Below are 25,000 nucleotides of genomic sequence, written 5' to 3'. Positions count from 1 at the left end.
GAGATCCTAGAAGACACACACACACACAGACAGAACGGATTTTACATAATAGATTTGTTGTAATTCAAAACCAACAGCCTTAATTTTTCTGTCTAAAGTTTTATCTACCAATTAATATTATATATCAATAAATGGATTTTCTGTAGCCGTAATGTTAACGATCAGGTGTAATAGAAAAACTTAACTGACGAAAGCGCTTACATGCACAATGCGAAAATCTTCCTAAAGGTTCGGGTCAGTCTGTTTTTCTAAAATCTTTTTAAATAGTTAATAACTTTCATTTTAAGAAGTTCTTAAAAATTATGGCTGTATCATGTAGGTAGGCAAGTAGGTATATGTATGTAAGTAGGTATTTTACCGTGCTATTTGCCTGTTAAATTCCTCCGGATTTTCATGTCTATTATAATATATCGCATGCAATTAATTACGAAAGTTCAGTTTTAATTCCGTAGGTATTCTCCCGTTGCTGACTCAATGGTATCTCCTCTGATCAGGACTCTTCTATCATTGGACAAAATAGCCTTGAAGTATATGTTCTGGATCATTACGTTCTGAGTTCGAATTCCGCCGGTGTTTTTCATCCTTGCTCAGTCGATAAAATAAAGAACAATCATGTACTTTGGTCGACGGTAGTGACTAAGCCTACTTGTCTAAAACTGCTAGCTTTGTGCCAAAATTTGTAACCATTATAATTTTTATTATTGTTGTTATTGTTATTATTATTATTATTATTGTTATTATTATTATTATTGTTATTATTATTATTATTATTATTATATTATTGCTGTTATTATTATTATTATTATTATTATTATTATTATTATTATTATTATTGAGTGAGAGAGCAGTGCATGTCATCAAAGTGACATTGGGGTAAAATATACGAAGCCCAGTATACCCATCATGACTACCTGTCTGATAAGGGTACACCAGACACATGCATCAAACCATATGTGCGCGACATGGTGATCACATATCAAGATAAACAACGCATGACCTTGCAGGTGGGGCCCAGTTAGAATTTTCTCCTGGTCGAGTAGCCTAACCCTCTCAAAAGGTCCCTGAATAAGGATTGCTTAAGGATGTTGAATAAACCACCCATGTTTCCAAAGGTGAATTATCTAAACCTCCAATAATTTCTTTCAACACACGGCTATGATGCTCCCCCACTACTTCTGCTCGTGATCAGAGATGCACATATCGCCAGCCATTAAGGGACATGGTCAACTGGTTAAGGTCAATCAACTGACAAGCAAATCTGTGGTATTGAGCAGAATATTTGCTGTAGCCCATCTTTTATGCTAAGACAAAACAATGTACATGATAACACCTCCAATCAGTTAAGATGAGAAGCCATGAGAGCCACTGTCTGGTACTGCATCAGGGCATTTATTATTATTATCATCATTATTATTATTATTATTATTATTATTATTATTATTATTATTAAGGCGATGAGCTGACAGAATCGTTAGCATGCCGAACAAAATGCTTAGTGGCATTTCGTCCATCCTTACGGTCTGAGTTCAAATTCCCTCGGAGTCGACTTTGCCTTTCATCTCCTTGGGGTTGATAAAATAAGTACCAGTTGAACATTAGGGTCGATGTAATCGACTTACTCTCACTCCCCCGAAATTGCTGGTCTTGTGCCAAAATTTAAAATTATAGGGCGGCGTGCTGGCAGAATCATTAGCACGCCGGGAAAAATGCTTAGCGGCATTTCGTCTGTCTTTCCGTTCTGAGTTCAAATTCCGCCGAGCTTGACTTTGCCTTTCATCCTTTTGGGGTCGATAAAATAAGTACCAGTTACGTACTTGAGCCTATATAGAAACGATCATTATTATTATTATTATTATTATTATTATCATTGAGTGAGGGAGCAGCACACGCCCTCAAAGTAACGCTGGGGTACAAATATACAAAGCTGAATATACTCATCATGACAACCTGTCCGATAAGGGTACACCAGACACATGCATTGCAACTGCATGCGCGTGACATGGTGACCTCATATCAAGAAAAACAGCGCATGACATTGCAGGTGGAGTTTTCTTCAGGTCTAGTAGTCAATCTTGCTCAAAAGGTCCCTGAATAAGGGTTATTATTAAGGATGATGAATGAAACACCCATGTTTTCAGAGGTGAATCATTCAAACCCCAAAGGATCCCTCTAAACACATGACCCCCCACCTACTCCTGCTCGTGATCAGAGGTGCACATATTGTCAGACACTAAGAGAGATCCTCAACTAGTTAAGGTTAAGTAACTAACGAGCAAATCTGTATTATTGAGCAGAACATTTGTTGTAGCCCATCTTTTACTCTAAAACAAAACATGTTTATGTTAAGACTTCCAATTAGATAAGATCAGAAGCCATGAGAAGCACTGCCTGACATTGCGTCAGGGCGTTTGTTGTTGTTATTATTATTATTATTATTATTATTATTATTATTATTATTATTATTATTATTATCATCATTACTATTCAGTAGTTTTATTTTTATAGCGTGATTTCATTTCACTACCGAGCGCAGCTCTGTGTGCCTTGGGTATGTGCTGTGATTTGTTGTGTTGCTCTGATGGTTACTGTATTGAAAGTGTTTTGCGTAGGATGAGTGCAGTGCCCAGTAGTGCAATTTTCTGTATGTTATATGTGTTTGAAAGTCCTGGTGTTTTTGTTATGTGTTTGAAAGTCCTGGTATTTTGTTTTATTATTATTACTATTATTATTATTATTATTATTATTATTATTATTATTATTATAAACAAAGTTGTGTAATGAAAAGCACTTCAATCCAGAAGAGGAAAGTAAATTCATTCAAATTTCTGCTTTAATTGGAATATATTAAATGTCTTTCTTTTACTTTTGCATTGTGGTAGTGTCCCCAATTATTCATTGCATAAATTCCTATACTACACCTTGCTTATTTTGGTGCAATGCCCTGTTTGTAACTTCATAGCAATGGTTAAAATAACTATAGATCTTACTATCACTGTGTTTATCATAATATACATTTTGCAGTGGTAAAATGGAGAATAAGATCAAGAAAGCGAAGAACAAAAAATAAAGAGAGGAAAAATTAATTGCAATAATAACAACAATAAACAAGAAGGTAACAGTTGACTTACATAAGTTGTTGTCGCAAGGCCACCTAGCAAACAATATACGAGAAGGAAGGCAACAAACAATTCTCGGTGTCGTCTTAATTTGGGGAATTCGTCAAGAATACCAGTACATATTGCCTCCAAGCCACCAAACTGAAAAAAAGAAAATTATTATTTTGATCATTTATATCAAAACTTCTCAACTTCTCATGGGGTTTCATATAAGATTTGGTTGTCAGAATTTATATGCAATGAATTGTTTATAAATCTACAAAACACAAAATATTTTATTTTTGTATATACTTACTCTTTTACTCTTTTACTTGTTTCAGTCATTTGACTGTGGCCATACTGGAGCGCCGCCTTTAGTCGAGCAAATCGACCCCAGGACTTATTCTTTGTAAGCCTAGTACTTATTCTATCGGTCTCTTTTGCCGAACCGCTAAGTTACGAGGACGTAAACACAACAGCATCGGTTGTCAAACGACGTAGGTGGGAGACAAACACAGACACGCAAACACACACACACACACACTCACACATACGCGCACGCACACACACACACACACATATATATATATATATATATATATATATGTATATATATACATATGCATATACATATACATATATATGACGGGTTTCTTTCAGTTTCCGTCTACCAAGTCCACTCACAAGGCTTTGGTCGGCCCGAGACTATAGTAGAAGACACTTGCCCAAGGTGCCACGCAGTGGGGCTGAACCCGGAACCATGAGGTTCGTAAGCAAGCTACTTACCACACAGTCACTCCTACGCCTTACCAATAATATTTTAGAGTGGCTGTGTGATAAGTAGCTAGCGGCTGTGTGGTAAGTAGCTTGTGGCTGTGTGGCAAGTAGCTAGTGGCTATGTGGTAAGTAGCTAGTGGCTGTGTGGTAAGTAGCTTGCTTACCAACCACATCGTTTCGGATTCAGTCCCACTGCGTGGCACCTTGGGCAAGTGTCTTCTACTATAGCCTCGGGCCGACCAAAGCCTTGTGAGTGGATTTGGTAGACAGAAACTGAAAGAAGCCCGTCGTATATATATATATATATATATATATATATATATATATATATATATATATATATATATATATTATATATATATATATATATATATGTATATATGTATATGTGTGTGTGTATATGCTTGTGCGTCTGTGTTTGTCCCCACAACATCACTTGACAACCGATGCTGGTGTGTTTACGTCCCTGTAACTTAGCGGTTCGGCAAAAGACACCGATAGAATAAGTACTAGGCTTACAAAGAATAAGTCCTGGGGTCGATTTGCTCGACTAAAGGCGGTGCTCCAGCATGGCCACAGTCACATGACTGAAACAAGTAAAAGAGTAAAAGAGTAAAAGAATACATGGAATGGTTATGGAATTCCAGTAGAGTAAAATAGGAATCAAAGAGTTCCACAGGCAAAAAATGGTTTGAGATCCACTGAGTAGTTGCAGTCTAATTATAGCACAATTTTCAATAGAAAAAGAATACTCTTAAATGCGAGGGTTCCCTACAAGGGTTCCTGTTTTTTAAAAACCCGAAATATTTCTGACTATTTATATACAAATAATTTAATCTGGAGTTTGGGTGCAACAAGGAATACGATTACTAATTTAGATGATATCACATCAAAACGATTTATTGATTCATTAAGTTTCAATTTTATTATCAGTTAAATTAGCAACACTAGCTTCCCATTTTAAAATAACTCTTCAACCATCTACACTTTATGCGTAGAATTACTCGTTTTGATTACAGTTCTTTAAAACACGCTGCTTCAAAACTTAACTGGTTTACAAGAACAATACTGTTTCGCTTTTAGATATTTTATGCCGTGAATACAAACCAACTGGCAAGAGACCGAAATGCCTCAGATGTCTTCATATTACCTCTGTGGTTAGCTTTAATTTCGACAATAACTTATAATGTATACACACACACACACACACACACACACACACACACACACACACACACACACACATAAATGCATATGCGTACATAAATGTATATTTCATGTACTCATATACATTTCGCTTATTTCGATTATAATATATTTCATAGCCTGTATCTAGTAGCATACAGGGTAGATCATGATTTAAATCTCATGAACTACTCTGTATGCCACCAGCTACAGGAAAATAACGAAATGTATTATATATATATATATTATATATATATATATATAATATATATATATATATATATATATATTATATATATATATAATATATATATATATGTATATATGTATATGTGTGTGTGCATATGCTTGTGCGTCTGTGTTTGTCCCCACAACATCAGTTGACAACCGATGCTGGTGTGTTTACGTCCCTGTAACTTAGCGGTTCGGCAAAAGACACCGATAGAATAAGTACTAGGCTTACAAAGAATAAGTCCTGGGGTCGATTTGCTCGACTAAAGGCGGTGCTCCAGCATGGCCACAGTCACATGACTGAAACAAGTAAAAGAGTAAAAGAGTAAAAGAATACATGGAATGGTTATGGAATTCCAGTAGAGTAAAATAGGAATCAAAGAGTTCCACAGGCAAAAAATGGTTTGAGATCCACTGAGTAGTTGCAGTCTAATTATAGCACAATTTTCAATAGAAAAAGAATACTCTTAAATGCGAGGGTTCCCTACAAGGGTTCCTGTTTTTTAAAAACCCGAAATATTTCTGACTATTTATATACAAATAATTTAATCTGGAGTTTGGGTGCAACAAGGAATACGATTACTAATTTAGATGATATCACATCAAAACGATTTATTGATTCATTAAGTTTCAATTTTATTATCAGTTAATTAGCAACACTAGCTTCCCATTTTAAAATAACTCTTCAACCATCTACACTTTATGCGTAGAATTACTCGTTTTGATTACAGTTCTTTAAAACACGCTGCTTCAAAACTTAACTGGTTTACAAGAACAATACTGTTTCGCTTTTAGATATTTTATGCCGTGAATACAAACCAACTGGCAAGAGACCGAAATGCCTCAGATGTCTTCATATTACCTCTGTGGTTAGCTTTAATTTCGACAATAACTTATAATGTATACACACACACACACACACACACACACACACACACACACACACACACACATAAATGCATATGCGTACATAAATGTATATTTCATGTACTCATATACATTTCGCTTATTTCGATTATAATATATTTCATAGCCTGTATCTAGTAGCATACAGGGTAGATCATGATTAAATCTCATGAACTACTCTGTATGCCACCAGCTACAGGAAAATAACGAAATGTATTATAATATATATATATATAATATATATATATTATATATATATATATCTTATATGTATGTATGTATGTATATGTGTGTGTATATATATATATTGGTATGTATGTATGTATGTATGTATGTATGTATGTATGTATGTATGTATGTATGCATGTATAGACGTGTATGCACAGATGTACGTATATACATATATACATATCCTAGTGCAAGTTCATGAGCACGATGAACCAGTATTTACAATTCCTCCTGAAATTTTATACATCAAAAGAGAAAACTGTGAAGAAAATTCGTATATTTTAGTCAAATACCCTCTTTTCTTGTTTCCATACTCCATAGAAAATTAGTATGTTTCAGTGAAGATTATTAGCCTGAATTTTATAACATAGGCTAGGTGCACATGAACAGAACACAGCACTCTGAAATAGCTGAGGATATATACACAAAGCTGGTCAAGAATGTTTGCTGCAACCTCATCATATTCACTTGAACACATGCAAGAATGACATAAATAATTTTCACTCTCCTGTAATGTTTTCTATGAACACACCCACAAGCACACAAATACACACACACAAATAATACATACATACATACATACATACATACATACATACATACATACATACATACAGTAGAACCTCGCAGTATGAATGCACCATTGTACGAGTAATTTGTTGTACGAGCCTTGGCCCGTGAGAATTTTTGTCTCGAACGAGTGGAAATCCGTGGCGCCAGCGAGTTTCATACAAGCGACCGCTAGTTGTTGTTGAGCTCGCACACACTCTCCGAACAAGCGCAGCCTCCGCTCGCTCAGTTCGAGTGTTTATCTCGTTGTGTCAACATCCTTGTTGTGTTTTATCCAATTTTTTTTTAGTTTTGTGTACTTTTTGCTATTATTCTATAATAATTAGTTGTGTTAGCCATGGGCTCTAAGAAGGTTAGTGCAAAGGACAGTGCTGAGAAGAAGAAAAAGCTGATTGCGGTAGAATTGAAGAAGGAAATCATTGATAAACATGAAAGAGGAGTGCTTGTCAATACAACCGAAGCACGTCGACGATCTGCACCATCCTGAAGTAAAAGGACGAGATCAAGGCCGTTACAACAGTAAAGAGTGTCTCCAGGCTCTCTAAGTAGCGCACATCTGTCCACAAAGAGACGGAAATGTTGCTTCTCCGGTGAATCAACGAGAAGCAACTATCAGAGGATACGATTACGGAGACCATCATCTGTGAGAAAGCACGATTGCTGTACAGAGATCTCCTGAAGCAGAAACTAGGAATATCGTCGGAGGAGACATCAATACACGCATTTATGGCCAATCGCGACTGATTCGGTAATTTCAAGAAGAGGACTGGTGTTCATAGCGTCGTCAGGTATGTAGAAGTAGCAAGTTCTGACACGAAGACAGTTGAGGATTTCATGCATGAATTCCGTCAGTTCATCGCAGCCGAAAGGTACATCATATAAAAGGTATTCAACTGTGATAAAATTTACCTATTTAGGAAAAAATGCCCAGAACCTACATGACTGCAGAAGAGAAGAAAATGCCAGTCCACAAGCCTATAAGAGATAGGTTAACTCTCGCTCTTTGTGCCAATGCGAGTGGAAACATAAAGATTGAACCGCTCCTTGTTTACCATTTCGAAAACCCACGAGCGTTCAAGTCGCACAAAATCCCGAAGGAGGAGCTGCAGGTCATGTGGAGGGCAAACGTTAAAGTCTGGGTCACCAGACAATCCTTCACCGAGTTAGTCAACCTTATCTTCGTACAAGCAGTGAAAAATTATCTTCTGGAGATGGATTTTCCTCCCGAGGTCCACCTCATCTTCGACAACGCTCCTGCTCATCCTCACCCTCCCCTCCTAACTTCGAAGATGATATCCTAGACGAATTTAAATTCATAAAAGTTTTATACGTATCACACAACACCACCCCTATGTTAGCGTCCCTGGGCCGGCATATGATTTCTAATTTTAAGAAATTGTACAACAAACACCTGTTTCGTCGGTGCTTTGAAATCACCGGAAATACATATCTAACTTTTCGTGAGTTTTGAAAGAAGCACTACAACATTGTTAACTGCCTGAAAATCATCTGGCAGGATGTAACAAGGAGAACGCTGAATTTTGCATGGTGGAAATTGTGGCCTGACTGCGTATCCGAAAGGGACCTCGCGAGGTCTGAGTCTGAGACACCTGTAATCGAGGAGATAGTGTCTCTTGGCAAGTCCATGGACCTCGTGGAACACTCAGAGGAGCTGACGACAGATGAACTCTCGCAGCTTCAGAAACAGCAGAATTCAGTTGCGGTGGAAGAAATTGGTTTCCCGGAGGAGGACAGGGTAGCGGAGAAGGCTATTTCTACGAGAGACATAAAAGCAGTGTTGGCAGTATATTTCTGAATTTGTAGAAAAATATCATCCCGCAAAAGTAGCTACAGGTCGTGCAGCTGTTTTATTTAATGCCACAACTCTGCCACAACATTTTGAAAGGCAGCGAAAAGCAAACTTCTCTTGATGTTTCTAATGAAACGACCTACAAGTGTGAAAAGTGAAGAAAGTGTATCGCGAAAAGTTAGATATGTATTTTAGTAATATGGAGTATTTTAGTAACATTTTGAAAGGCAGCGAAAAGCAAACTTCTCTTGATGTTTCTAATGAAACGACCTACAAGTGTGAAAAGTGAAGAAAGTGTATCCAAAAAGCACAAATTAAGCAAAGTGAGAGAGAAAATGCCAGAAATTGTTCTTCCTGAAGTCTTAATGGTAGGAGATTCTCCTTCCAAACAATAATCCTCCTCCTCCTCACTCCTTCGTCTTCCTCGGGCACAATTCATCTTATCTTTAAGGTTATTCAACTAATAAAACCAGTTTACATATCTCTTTTGTATTCTCTTCTATTATGTTCTTTTATAATTGTCATAACCCATAAAAAATGATTTGGGGAAACTAGAACGGATTAATAATATTTTAATTAATTTCAATGGGGAAAATTGATTTGTAAAACGAGTTCCGTCATAGAACGAATTAAACTCGTACTGCGAGGTATAACTGTATATCAAATTTATGAGAGTCCCAGAGGAATAGAATAAAATGAGCGAATATCCAAACTGCTTCTATGGACATCGTGTAAATATAGAAAGACATGAAGGAATGGAGAATTTGAAGTATACACGGAAAAATTATCCCTTTCGCCCCATATGAATGTGTGGTGTATGTGTGGTGCGTTTATACCTACCGTGGTATCAAGTCCTAGAGTAGTTAGCATAACAAAGAAAATTATGGCCCAAAATACGGACCCTTTCAGTGTAGCGATAGCTTCTGGGTAGACGATAAAGATTAGACCAACATCTGCAACATAAAATGATCAATGTATAAGTATTAAACATATAAAATTGTGTCAAGAGAGCAGGAAATAACAGAACATTATCAGTCACGATTTAGTTTACATAGGATTCATCTTAGGTGAGATTATACTTTTAGTTATTGAGTTATTAGAAGCATTGTGTTTTGTTGAAGATACCAATTCTGTATTTTGGTAGATAATGAACACCATTACTTGGAATCACCATGGAATTTAGTTTCGCAATTAAAAAGTTAAATTTCATCATAAGTAAACGCCAAACATGAACTTACCTTCACGTGATACATCTGCAACACTTTTCTTGTGAACATGGGCCATGTACCCAAGGACTGAGAAGACGGCAAATCCGGCAAAAAAGCTGGTGCAACAGTTGACTGCACTTGTAATAAGTGCATCTCTGTAGATAAAGGGAGGTGTCAAATAATATTGAAATCATTGAAAATCAAGATTAAAATGATAAACAAAAACATACGTGAAATTTGCAATATGTATCTAAGTTTTAAAAATGATTGGTTTAAACAAGAGTATTAGTCATTGATCATATTTAGAGTTGTAAAAATATGGTGGAGAAAATACCATTTGCATATATTTCATAGAAGTTAAAAAAGGAAGTCACAAAACAAAAGTTCTCGTCTTATTTATCATTTAGGAATTTTGTGTGAATTGTGCTAATAGTATCTTCAATGTTTTAGAGTGCTTTATAACCTCAGAGAACAATTCCAGATTTCCAAAATCTGAGTCTTTTGGACGATTTGAGAAATAAACTATTTTATATATACACAAATAATGATAATGTTAATAATAATGATGATGATAATAATAATAATAATAATAATAATGATAATTATAATAATAATAATAATAATAATGATAATAATAATAATAATAATAATAATAATGATAATAATAATAATAATAATAATAATGATGATAATAATAATAATAATAATAATAATAATAATAATAATAATAATAATAATAATAATAATAATAATACGATGCAGCACTAGGCAGTGGCACTCATGGCTTCTGATCTTAACTGATTGTAAATGTTACCGTATACATTGTTTTGTTTTAGCATAAAAGATAGGCTACAGCAAATATTCTACTCAGTACCATAGATTTGCTTGTCAGTTGTTTGACCTTAATCAGTTGAGCTTGTCCCTTAGAGGCTAATGATATGTGCATCTCTGATCATGAGCAGAAATAGTCGGGGAGCATCATAGACATGTGTTGAGAGGAATTTGGCGGGGTTTGAATAATTCACCTCTGCAAACATGGGTGTTTTGTTCATCATCTTTAAAACAAATCTTATTCAAGAACCTTTTGAGCAGGATGGGCTACTCGACCAGAAGAAAATTCTAACTGGACTCCACCTGCAAGGTCATGTGCTGTTTATCTTGATATGAGATCACTATGCCGTGCATATATGGTTGTGACGCAAGTACCTAGTATACCCTTATCAGACGGATAGGTATGAAGGATATATTGGGCTTCGTATATTGGTACCACAGTGTCACTTTGATGGCAGGCGCCATTATTATTATTATCATTATTATTATTATTATTATTATTATTATTATAAAGTACTAGAACTAGTTATATATATGCATTTCCATTATGCTATTTCTCGATTATACATCAACCAATATAATACTGCGAATCGCAGAAGGTCCTCGACTGCACAAGGTGACTATTTCGAAGGACATGATGTTAAAACGTAGGTAAATAAGTTTTTTTTTTATTAAACATAACCAGTCTGGGAACCTCTTGATACCACCTCGTAAATACTTAGTTAAGAGGAAAATGAGCTAGACCGACTCCTGCCTTGACGACGCTTGTTGGGGCAGAAACATATATCTACAGTTATCTTTTTCCTTAATAACAAGTCAATTTTGCAAAATACTTAGTTCTTGAGATTGTCTCCCCTCTTCGTTTAGAGTTGGTTGCAGTTGCCACCTGGTGATTCTTCAACTTTCTCTGGATAATTTCAATAAACTGAGAATGCATGTTGTACACTACTTAATATGTACTACTTTATCTTTGTTGTTCAGGAGTGGCTGTGTGGTAAGTAGCTTGCTTACCAACCACATGGTTCCAGGTTCAGTCCCACTGCGTGGCACCTTGGGTAAGTGTCTTCTACTATAGCATCGAGCCGACCAAAGCCTTGTGAGTGGATTTGGTAGACAGAAACTGAAAGAAGCCCGTCGTATATATGTATATATATATGTGCGTGTGTGTGTGTGTGTGTATTTGTGTGTCTGTGATTGTCCCCCCAATATCGCTTGACAACTGATGATGGTGTGTTTACGTCCCCGTAACTTAACGGTTCGGCAAAAGAGACCGATAGAATAAGTACTAGGCTTACAAAGAATAAGTCCTGGGGGTCGATTTGCTCGACTAAAGGCGGTGTTCCAGCATGGCCACAGTCAAATGACTGAAACAAGTAAAAGATTAAAAAGAGTAGAGTATATATACTATTTCACATTGCTCCAGTCTACTCAGCTGGCAAAAATGAGTAGTTCCTGTAATTCAAAGGGCCAGCCTTGGCATATTCTGTATCACGCTGAATCTCCCTGTGAACTTCGTCAAAGGAATGCATGTCTGTGGAGTGCTCAGCCATTTGCATATTAATATCACGAACAGGCTTTTCCGTTGATTGGATAAACTAAAACGCGTCGTCACAACCGACGGAGTGTCTGCATTCCACTTATAAAGCTTAAATTGACACCTGTAATTGTGGTAGAAGTGAGTTTTCTGAGATACTGCACACTGATATCGAACCTAGAATTACATGATTGCAAGGCGAAATTCTTAACCACACACCCAAATATAATTTGTGAAACGGCAGATGTAATTAATATCACATAATACTGCTCCCTTTTCTTAAACTTTTACATTATATTAACTTTTCTCTCTCATTTTTCCTATGCTTTCTTCCTCACTGGTTTCATGTTGTTCTTTCAGTTTTTGTGTATGTGTGTATAGGCACGGCTCGGTGTTTAACAAGGTCTCTTCGTAATCACAAGTTCTCAGAATATATGCTACTAGATGGCATCTTGAGCAATTTGGGTCTTTTACCGCAAGATGGAGTCTGCACAAGCTGTGTAAGTGAAACTGGGTTAGCAGAAACCATGGAAGTCAGTAGAATAGAGTGTACCTACCATTTAAAGGGCACACAACTCTGATTGTCGCACTCAGGGTCACGCTAAGAGGACAGGTGTCTGTGGAATACTCAGCCACTTTTATTATAATTCAAAGATGTAACAACTCGACTAAGCATCGTCAAAACTAACGTAGCCTCAATCAGTTTGTGTCTAAGTGCTTATGTCATACAATTTCGAGAACAGTCCCACAAACACACACACACAAGTGTTGCTTTATTTACGTCCTTGTAAATTAATGGTTCTGCAAAAGATACCGTTATAATAAGAGTACCAGACTTTAAAAAGATAAGAACTGGAGACGATCTGTTGAACATAAAAAAACCCTTTAAGGTGGTTTCCCAATCCAGTAACTGAAAGTAAAATTTATATATATATATATATATATATATATATATATATATATATATATACAGGGTGTCCAAAAAATGTATACACACTTTAGCAGCTGATAACTCAATTGATATTTTTTCTTTCCAGATGAAACCTATAGGATGGCAGTCAGATTAAGCTTTGAACAAAGAAAATTAATTCTAAAATGATACTGGAAGTGTGAAAATGCAGTTGAAGTGCAAAAACAGTTGGGGAGGGAGTTTCAAACAGATCCACCAATGCAACTCACTATCACTTGAATTAGAGATAAGTTTGAAGCTGATGGAACTGTTCAGAATGTCCACGATAAGCATTCCAGAAGACCCCGAACATCAACAACCCCAACAAAGCAAGGAGTACTGGAAATGAATCACCAAGAAAATCTGTGCAGCAAAGCGAGTCATGAGGTAGGTATTCCAAAATCATCTGTCCAATGCATTTTGAAGCATTGTCAATGGAAAAGTTACATTCCAAGATTAGTCCATGCTATTAATGATGATGATCCAGACGAAAGAGTGCAGCATTGCGAGTGGTACTTGGAACGATGTGTAGAAGCTGCACACTTTCCAACAAAGATTGTGTGGAGTGATGAAGCCACATTCAAATTAAATGGTTCAATTAACTGCCACAATTGCACCTACTAGGGTCCTGAGAATCTGCATGTTATGGTGAAACACCATGTTAATTTGATATTTGTGTGGTGTGGTTTATCATCAAGAGGATTAATTGGACCATTCTTTTGTTATGCTACTGTGACTGGTCCCGTTTACTTGAACTTGTTGCAACAGTCTGTTATGCCAAGCATTAGAGAAGACTTTGAAGATGAAGAGTTTTATTTTCAGCAAGATGGGGCACCCCCACACTACCATTGCTATCTTAGATCCTTCCTTGATGAGATCTTGCTAAACAGGTGGATTGGATGAAGAGGTATGGTTGAATTCACCAGACCTCACACCACTAGACTTTTTTATGGGGATACCTTAAAGACAAATTATACGCTATGAAACCTACAAGTCGCTGATTTGAGAGCAGCCATTGGACGAGAGTGCACACAAATACCAAAAAATATTCATGGTTAATACAAGTTCGGTTGATAACATATCATTACAGTTCAGCAATACGTCAATACAGTCAGTAAATTATTCCTGAAACATAATACATTTATCAAAACATTAACTCACTAAAACTGATGATGTTAGATATATATATATCTTACTTAAAATTAATTCATTTTGACATTTTAGTGAATTATAGAAATAAAAACACATTGATATGTTATCAGTTTCAATTGGTTTCTCTTTTGTGTATAATTACTGAAATAAAATTCGTTTATGACTGTGAAGGAAAAAGAAAATTAGCTTTCAAATTCTGTTGATGTTTGGTTTCTTCTTCCGATCCAAGCGCTTCTGTGATATGTGCCTTTGTGTCTTCAGTGTTTTGCGGTTCCGTATTTGAATACGAAGTTCCAGTTGGTTTACGTCAAAATTCCATAATAATGTTTTCTGCCTTCTCCAATCAGTGCATTGGCATATTTCACTGACTGAGGAACTCAGAAACATTTTTACGGTAAACTATTCCTTGGAACAACCGGCTGCACCATTTCCCCAATATGAAACAGCAGATTCCGTCAGCTTCTCCTCATGTTTGATTGGAAAAAGAAAAATTAAACATATTTCTTATGTTTGCCGAAATCAAACACCGAAGTGGTTTCACAGGTGTCACATTATTTCAAAAAACCTCCTCCAATTGGTGATGGTAGCTGTTTCTCTTGAAATATTGTCCTTTAACTTGCTTTTTGTAAGATGTTACTGTTCTTGTTTGGTTTTACAAATAAACGAATAAAGAAATACACGAATAAGAAATAAAAGGATTAGTATTTCTTTACAAAATTTTAAAATATGGAATGGATATATTTTATGTTATTTTTCGTCATATTATTACCAAGATCCGTATTGTTCACTGAAAAAAAATATGAATAGATTTTGGAAAACCCAATTCACCTTATGAGAGGAGAAAAGAGAAACAGTGAGAAGAATTATTCGGAAAATGCATTTGACTTAGAATTTAAACTAGGACCCTAAATTAAATTTTAAAAGTTTGTATTGAAATTTCTTGAAGGTATTTCGCTGCTCTGTGGTTCTCCCTAATTCTGATGAACGAATATAACATTTTTGCAGGTTTTCTTTGGCAGATTATGGTATGTATAGAGTGTAGAAATTTGTTTCTGATCTACTTAAACATTATTTGTCCGAGTCTCTAGTTGTATAGTCTCTAGTTGTATAGTCTCTAGTTGTATAGCTGTTGTATAGCCTCAGATGCGTTACACCATATCTCAGTCTAGGTGAGAATCATATTGCACAATCGGATTTACAATGATAATTTATATGGGTGTAGTGTGGCAGTCTGGACATGTTGAAATGTCTCCACTGTCCAGTCTATGTTTGTGCAAACACAGATTCTAATAGAGGTCGTAACAGATATAGGCATGCACTTATTTTTGGTATTGTGTATCTCAGCAGAGAGCTTGAAGCTTGACGTGCATGAGATGGTCTCTGTCCGGAGTGGGAGATATGACGTTTTTAGGGTGAATGCTGTAGTAGTTGTGTTTAGGGGAGATTTATGTGTCTGGGTGTTTGGAAATAGCTTTCAATGTCGTGGAAATAATTGTGAGATCTAAAGCTTACTGTAGTAACAAACTGTAATTTCTTGTAACCCAAGGATCTTTCGTTTCCTACCACTTTTTGCTTAGTTTTGAAATGTGTTGCTTTGTGTACTTAGTTGATTCTTTTGGTTTATAGAAAGATTCGAGCCAATACGCGTGTGTGTTTGTGTGTGTGTACGTGTGCGCGAGCGCGTGTATCTGTGTGTACACATACATACATACATACATACATATATACATACATACATATCAGTTAGACAGGAGGAACCCAAACACCATTTAACCCTTTACAGGAAGTCTGAAACTAGTGAAATGGAGGAAGGTATAGCTCATAGGGGAATTAACTTATTATGCTGTGCATATGTGTTGCACATGTTCTGAATGCCTTGTACGTAATAGCTAGTATTATCGTCTGTGTGTAAGTGGTATGTTTATGCTCTTGAACACAACTATTCATTGTATTTGACGCTTTCTGGTGTTGATGCAGGGAAAAGAGACAGCGGATTTCATGAATGCTACTTAAAATTTGTTGTTTTGGAGCCAGCGATAAAGTGTCTGCTCTCTCGTTCAACCTACAAGAAATGATAGCGAAATATTCTTCAAACATTACTCTTCTGTTCAAAAAAACAGAATTGCTAGCTGAACAAGTCGACTCGATGAAACGGGTTTTGGTGATGCACACATGTAGAGTTGGGGATATGATAATTGATTCAACGGTAGGTTAACATTTTAACTCGTACACTAATTACAATAAGTAGCTTGGTGCTTCATCAATAGAAACCTGTGATTGGTTAAATTTAAGAAAATTTAGAGTGTGAGAGTTACAGTGTATTTCAAAAGAATTTAGGAGCGGGAGTGGCTGGGTAGTAAGTAGCTTGCTTACCAACCACATGGTTCGCCGCTGGAAGCCATCATGAAACATCATGAAAATTCATGAATTGATCGTGGAGGACCGTCGCTGAACAATTGGCGAATTTTATGATATGACTAGTGTGTTCTGGAGCTCTTGTCAACGAATTTTGGGCGAGGAATTGTGAATGAAAAGAGTTGCAGCAAAATTTTGCCTCGCTTGCTCACAGAAGATCAAAAACAGTCACGACTGAATGCATGTCGTAAACTGAAAGGACAGCTGGAAGTTGATCCAGACCTTTTTTCAAAGGTTATCACTGGTGACGAAATGTGGTGTTACGGAATTTGCAGATGTGGAAGAGGTAAAGAAAAAAAACGACGGAGGCATTAAAAGGTATCACTTCGGAAGAGTTCCAGGATTGCTTCGAACAGTGGGAAACGCATCTGGACGATGTATTGCTTTAAATGGAGAATACTTTGAAGGCGATAAAAGTGTAAACATGTAAAACTAAGTGAATAAAATAATTTTGCAAAATTCCTGTTTCTTTTAGGTACCTCTCGTATGTGTGTCGGGTTGACCAGGGTAAAGATGCCGTGTAACTAGCTACTTGAGAGAAGTAAGGATCAATTTAGTAGCAATAGAATAGAAAGAGTGAGGAACGGGTAGCGTGTGTGTGCGCCACAGGTTGTAGTACGTCGGGCCTTTACATTGAACACTATGGTTACTAACCATATTGTAAATCAGCCATATACTTATTGAGTAACAGACAAGGGCGCTTATAAAATAGTATGAAGTACGTCATGTGCTGGCATACAATTAGTGTATTTTCGTATGGTACACAATCACACACGCACACATACACACACACACGCACACACACACACACACACCACACACACACACATATATATATATATATATACACAGATGTTTATGTATGTATATGTATGTATATATTTATATATGAGTGAACTGTATGTATTTATTTATGTATGAGTGGACTGGAAGACACACGTGGGATGGAGAGTAGTTGAAGAGGTCACAAGATGTGTAACAAAAAATAAGAATAATGAATCTGGGGTGAAGACCAAGTATAGAAAGCGTGTGATTAATTGGCAAAAATATGACCATCCCCAAATATAATATATATATATTGTTGTCAATTATGGAACCCGACTGTCACTGCATAAACCTGATGATTGCATTACGCATGAAAGTACTAGTTTCGTCACAATGTATATATAATATTTTATTATTTCAATATTGTAAGACTGTAAAAATTGTAAATAATAAAACTTGAAAATCAGACTAGAAATTTGATTGATTAATTTATATAGGTATACACATACACACACACACACATACACACGCGCGCGCGCACACACACACACGCACACACACACACAGAGTGCTAAGGTCGTGTTAAGGCATGGGCATACTGGGCATTTGCCTGAGAGCCTGACAGGTCTAGGGATACAATTCAGGTCTATATATACTGTAGCTTTCAATAAAATATAGACCCCAATGCAATGTTTTTTTCCCGAGGCCCTATAAGGTTACTAAGACTATTCTGAACACAGATATAGTATATATATATATATATATATATATATATATTCATTTTTGTACTTTTTGTGATCTAGTTATATGTTATATGTTTTAAAATGTACTTTATTTTTTATTTATGATTTGGTTTATGTCTATCATTGTTTGAGTTGCATAATAGTGGTTTTTCTCTAATTTATATACATTATATATTTATATTGTGAAATTTGATTTAATACTAAATTGAATTTTTCCCAGTAAGTTTGGAGTTATACTCTTTAATATTATTATTATTGTTGTTTTTATCATTATTATTTTATATATATATATAACATGTACGTATGTATGTATGTATGTGTGAGTGAAAAACAAAGCATAAGTAATGATCATTACATATTTTTCTACAATAAAGAAAAAGATGTAATAACCATTATTTATGACTAGTATATATTACTCAGTGTAAAAATCAGTAAAACTGGAATACAACCACGGATTTACAATATAGAATGGCGACGAAAACGGACCTTTCCACGAGAATATGTAGCGTTCTTTACTAATCTAAACAAAATCGTTAGCCTATTATATATACATATAATATGAGATATTTAGAAATTTAATATTTCTGAAGAAAATTGTATAGTAGCAATTACAATGCAAACTTTAAGAAAGACACAGACAGCTATTTTCGAGAGGCGTGCCACATGAAACAAGGCTTATCATCCGGCAGGCCGCTCTACCAAAAAGATTCAAGGTAATTTTTCGTTTGGTGTGCCATTTAGAGCGTCTCACAGGCCACATGCATCCTGTGGGTCGCATTATGCCCATAGCTGACCTAAGCTATCGCCACTGTTTGAAATCACTGCTTATTTATTTTGATTGCCTCAAACTGTCTTTATTTTATTAAAGATAGAAAAAACTGTATCATTTTAAATTATTGACGGATTTAATCAACCACCCAAAAATACATACAGTACCTTCAAGGTACACGCAGTCGGATCGAATGCGAACCCAAAGGATTGTCAAGTGAACTTCTTAACCACATGACTACACATATCAGAGATATACTGGTTTCAAATTTTGTTGCAACGCCAGCAAGTTCGGGTGATGGGTAAGTCGATTACATCGACTCCAGTACTCAACAGCTGCTTATATTATCGACCCCGAACGAATGAAAGGTAAAGTCGACCTCGGTGGAATTTGAACTCAAAACCTAAATATGGACGAAATCGTCTAAGCATTTTTTCCGGGGATGCTAACAATTCTGCCAGCTCGCCGCTTTATAACAGAGGTATATTAGCACATGTGATGTATTATCATTGATCAGGATAGCAAGGTATTAACAGATTCGGCTGAGCAGCAGAATGAAATTTATTGCCGTATTTACTCACGTCGCTTTACGATCTGGGTTCAAATCCTACTGAGGCCGTCTTTACTCTTTATCTTTCGAAACAGATACATATATAGTACTAATCAATCACTAGCGGTAACTATGATGAACCGATCCATCTATCAAATGTGTGGCCTTAAGCCTATAGGATAAATTATAGGATAAACACCGACCTGATTGTTAGTGCAAGATGATAAACTTTGATACTTAATAACAGAGATATTTGATGAACACATAAAGGGTATTTAGTAAGGTAAGCTTGTTTTAAACGACCAATATTTATAATGTACAGAGATATAATCAGTAAGTATTTCTATTGAGGAGCTTAGATCAAATATATAATATTAATCAGGGCTTAATAAATTGGTTACTTACTTATAGCAGTTGTTGTTGAATTTATTATAACTGGACAGTGCCAACAACACTCCAAAACCAGGACCGAGTGAGAAAAAGATTTGTGCCGCAGCATCTATCCAAACCTGGGAATAAAGGTAAAAGAAAGTTAATAAATCAGGATACACTTTATGTATTCAATGATTTAATTGGTGAAATACTTATCTTAATTATCTTATCTTTGAATAATTATCTTAAATCTTTTATCTTTTACATGTTTCAGTTGTAGGACTGTGGCCATTCTGGGGCACTGCCTTGAAGAGATTAGCCAGTACTTATTTTTTGAATGTCTGGTTCTTTATTTTGCCGCTTAATTACAGGGACGTAAACAAACCAGCACCGGCTGTTAAGTGGTGGCGGCGGGAAAGCACAGACACACACACACAGACACGTATGCATGTGTGTGTATGTATGTATGTATGTATGTATGTATGTATGTATGTATGTATTAAATGACAAGGGAACAAGAAATTATGTAGGTTCAACTTCTTCGTATCGTATGTGTCTTGAGAAATTGTTGCTGAGTATTATATCTATATTATTGATCTTGAAATCGATTAACAACTACGTTGATCAATAAAGAAGAAGAAGAAGAAGAAGAAGAAGAAGAAGAAGAAGAAGAAGAAAGAGAAGAAGAAGAAGAAGAAGAAGAAGAAGAAGAAGAAGAAGAAGAGAAGAAGAAGAAGAAGAAGAAGAAGAGAAGAAGAAGAAGAAGAAGAAGAAGAAGAAGAAGAAGAAGAAGAAGAAGAAGAAGATGCGAACCTTTTAACAAGTAGCAATTACGAAATAATAAGAGAAAATACTCACTCCTGGTTGCAAAAGCATACTCCAATTCGGTTTGAGATAGTAAATAATACCTTCATACGATCCAGGAAGCGTACATCCACGTACGAGCAGCACCAATAGGACAATATAAGGTAAAGTAGCCGTAACCCATACAACCTGAAATGGTATAGTTAGGATTAGTAGGAAATATGATAAATTTATAAAAAAATAAATTGTACTTGCTTCACACATTAAGTTCTGGGCTGAAATCTCGCCGAGGACATTATTGCCTTTCATCCAGTCCAGGTCGCTCATGTTGATCCTGTCAATTCTCACCACTACGAACTTCTCCACTGGACTCTTTACCTACTCTTTATCTACCATTTACGGATTCGTTTGGATATTTACCCTCCGGATGCACCTCTCCCACATACGGATCACAGTGGACTCTACTCTTGACAGGAAATATAACATTAGAAACTATCGATTTAATCGACTAACACTCCCTCCAAATTTATAGCCTTCTGCTTACGTAAGAAATTAAGAAATTAAGGGGATATATAATATCCTTGGCGGTTACCGTATTTGCTCTCAAGTCGCTTTCAGATGTCGATTAACCACAACGGTCTGTATGTAGTACTCGAGCTTACAATGAGTTGTTAGGCCCTGGTAACTTCTCTCGCTAGGTAATTCCGTGTGTCCTGTACGGGACTGCATATGTTCCGTAGAGTTATTAATAATATTAATAATGATAAGGAGATTGAAGGTTTCTCACATCCCTAATTTTAACAGTTATTTATAGCATATTATATGCAATGATACAAATTGGGCTGATGTTCACTACAACTGTTTCAGACGTGTTTTTTATTGATGAATAAATCAATTACATCATGTTAAAAAAAAAACTTTTCTTCAGGTGAATTAAAGTTCGATTCTACCTTGGTGTCTTTGTTGTTAAAATACCGTGATTCTATTGGATCCTGCAAATAATTATATATCATGCAATACATTGTACTATGTATTAAGAAAAAAGTCCCTGTTTTGGGAGTTGACTAATTTGCATACAGTATGATAAAAATAGCCTTCTTCTTTACTTTTCTTCGCGTAATTTTCATCCTGAAAATATTATACTGTATACAAGAGACAGTATGACACATTTTCAGAATTTTAAGTCGATTAATAAATATTAAACAGACCCTGCTTTAGTTGTTTACTTCTCGTAGTTTAATATTTCGAATATATATATTTAGGCTGTTTCCAGAAAACTGGAGAATTCAGAAATCCAGACCACTACTGGTCTCAAGCTTGCTGGATATTTGGTCTTGTACAGTGTGTATGTGTGTGTGCGTGAGTGTGCGTGCGTGTGTGTGTGTGTATGTGTGTGTGTGTGTGTGTGTTGTGTATGTGTGTGTGTGCGCGTGTGTGAATGGAAAATATTCTAATATGTGAACCTATAAATCAAGGCGGCGAGCTGGCAGAATCGTTGCCGCGCCGGGAAAAAATGTTTGGTACCATTTCGTCCGTCTTTACGTTTTAAGTTCAAATTCCGCTGAGATTGACTTTGTCTCTCATCCTTACTGGCCTTGTGCCAAAATTTGAAACCAATATGAGACCCTATAACGCTATTGTTCAACTATTGCCTTACTAAATACATTAAATCAAGTCTGTGTAGAGTGATGAACATACACAATGAACAATTACAAATAATATAAACTGAAGCGTTGAAAACACTGAAATAGTTTCATCTTTCTGTGCTGTATGAATATGTCCCTCGTTTAAGAAACAGATTGGGTTTATTTACATTGGTGAAGAAAAAAAACGATACCCTTCCCCCGACCCCTAACCCTAACCCTAGCTAACCCTAACCCTAAAACAGATTGAAATGCAATAGATCGATACTAGGGTCATAATTATGGGTGACAATTTCATATGACACCGCTAGAAAAAACTGCCGTTCAAACCGAAAAGATCCTAAAAATGTCCTTCTTAAAAAAAGTTAGAACTTTTAGTAAATAAAAGTAAAACACTAATGGGCTATTAAAGAGATCATTTTTAATAAAAGAATTTTATGCATTTGCGCATTTGTTCTACTTGATTAGGTTACCCAAATCTACTTTTGCATTTTATAATTAGTACCAATGAAACACTGGGGTCGATGTAATCGACTATCTCCTCCCCTAATATTTCAGGCCTTGTATCTATAGTAGAAAGGATTATTAGTCACACAGACATCTGTATCTAAAGTGGCTAAGATTGCCCTAATATAAAGCTGTCACGGTCGCTGTTGGTATAAATCTTGATTATAAGCCTAACTTAGGTCAATGAAGGTCAATTTGCAACAGCAAAGAACAACTAAATAATGCTTCTGGTCATTTTTTATTTAGAACCAGGAAGGAAAAAATTCCTGACATCAGCCTTCAAATATATTTTAATAAGTTTCTCACGTACAAATATTAAGATACTTTTTAGAGGAAATTCCGCAACAGCTTTGTTTTCTTGAGTTTCGGTGATATTTTCCGGTTTCAATTAATTAGAAGGAAGTGCGTTAAAATGTAAGGAAAACTATTTTAGCATGAGAAGTAAATCACTCACACACGCATGAACTCACACACAAGCACAAATCAGAGCAACATTAAACTAGTATTGATCTGTGTCAGCAAAATTCTTTTAGTAAAGTTCACAAATTTGTCTAAGCTTGCATGAGACAAGAGTAACAGGCAGAACCACGAGAGCGCCGGACAAAATGCTTTGTGGTATTTGCTCCAGTTCTTTACATTCTGAGTTCAAATCAGAGGTCAGCTTTGACTTTCATCCTTCCGAGATAGATAAGTATAGTACCAGTTCAGGAAGTTAAGTTGGCGGAATTTCTCGAGCTTTGGATAAATGCTTTGCAACGTTTGTTCCGGCTCTTTACATGCTGAATTCTCAAGTAGATGTGGCAACTTTGTCTGTATGTAGTCGACAAGATGCTGCCTTGTAAAATTTACGGAGACGGGAAACTAGTTTTGTATTCTTTATCAAAAAATCCTTAATAAGCGTATAACAGTTATCAAGGAAATGAACAGAGGTTGTTCGTTTAACCTTATGACGCGAAAAAGATGGTAAAGAAGTGTACCTACGTTTCAGATAAGAACTTTCATTGTTGAGAAGTGTAGATCTGTGAAAACACTGGAATATAGTTTTTGTTTGATGTTTTTAAAATAAGCTCATAGTTTAAGTTTGAAGCAAAGGAAAACAATTGTCCTCTATATTAACTTTCAGTATTTTATTTATGAACGCCTCTAAAGATGAAATCGAATGCATGATACCGAAAAAGATTTACACAAGGATCAGAAGAGACGTGATTTTATATCATAATTCCATTTAGCTTGCTGCCTCATATAGAGCCTATTCCACAACGCTTAATCAAGTGTCAATTTTACCGATACATGCACGGAATTATCAACATACTAATTAAGATCAGGCCTGCGTCACAATCTATACCATATCTAACTGATTTTAATTAATAAAAATTTTGGAATTGCCTCCCATGTTTTTGTTTTTTGCCATAATTATTTATTTAGATAAACGTTTGTTCTCATTACTAAGGTTGTAATTTTAATTAACTTTGGTTAACTACATTGTGTATTCTAACACCAGCTTTGCCGTAAAATTGAACTGGTTTTTTTACGTATACATGAAACCTTTATGTTTGTATGAGAAGAAATGAAATGCTGTAACTATAATTTTCCTAAGCACATTACTGTATTAATTGAAAGGATATTGCTATAAGTGGAAATGAAACTCGGATTATGAGATTGAATCTTGAGGACAAGAACTTACCTTCAGATCTTAGTTGTTTATCTATTGCAAAAGTCAACAATAAAACACAAAACAAAATATTAAAACGATATACGATATTTTTTATATCACATTCGACAAACATTATCACAAATCACATCATAATTTTGCAAACTAATAGCTTCATCCTTAGAGATGGAATTTTACATAAATATTTCCATCTATACAACATCTTGATCTGTTTGATTTCCGATTAATATACAGTGCTCATACATAAGTGGCTTGCTTAATGTATAAGAGCGTTATTACCCTTA

At 35.7% G+C, this 25,000-nt stretch overlaps 1 protein-coding gene across 4 annotated transcripts in view; it reads right to left on the bottom strand.

Moving 5' to 3' along the window:
- The window catches only part of LOC115213095 (sodium-dependent serotonin transporter-like), a 592,816-nt gene that overhangs the window by 435,754 nt on the left and 132,062 nt on the right, over positions 1–25,000 (bottom strand). For all 4 annotated transcript variants that reach the window (XM_036503898.1, XM_036503897.1, XM_036503896.1 and 1 more), the window contains 5 exons: positions 20,949–21,083; positions 20,124–20,227; positions 10,041–10,165; positions 9,643–9,755; positions 3,129–3,257 (listed from right to left, as the gene is read on the bottom strand). In XM_036503898.1, the coding sequence (XP_036359791.1) occupies positions 3,129–3,257; positions 9,643–9,755; positions 10,041–10,165; positions 20,124–20,227; positions 20,949–21,083 (606 nt within the window). The remainder of the gene's footprint in view (positions 1–3,128; positions 3,258–9,642; positions 9,756–10,040; positions 10,166–20,123; positions 20,228–20,948; positions 21,084–25,000) is intronic.

This window comes from Octopus sinensis, linkage group LG6 (assembly GCF_006345805.1).
Source record: "Octopus sinensis linkage group LG6, ASM634580v1, whole genome shotgun sequence".
In the NCBI taxonomy this organism is placed as follows: Eukaryota; Metazoa; Mollusca; class Cephalopoda; order Octopoda; family Octopodidae; genus Octopus; species Octopus sinensis.
The sequence above is the reverse complement of the archived record's forward strand: the minus strand, read 5'-3'. Positions and strand labels throughout refer to the sequence as shown.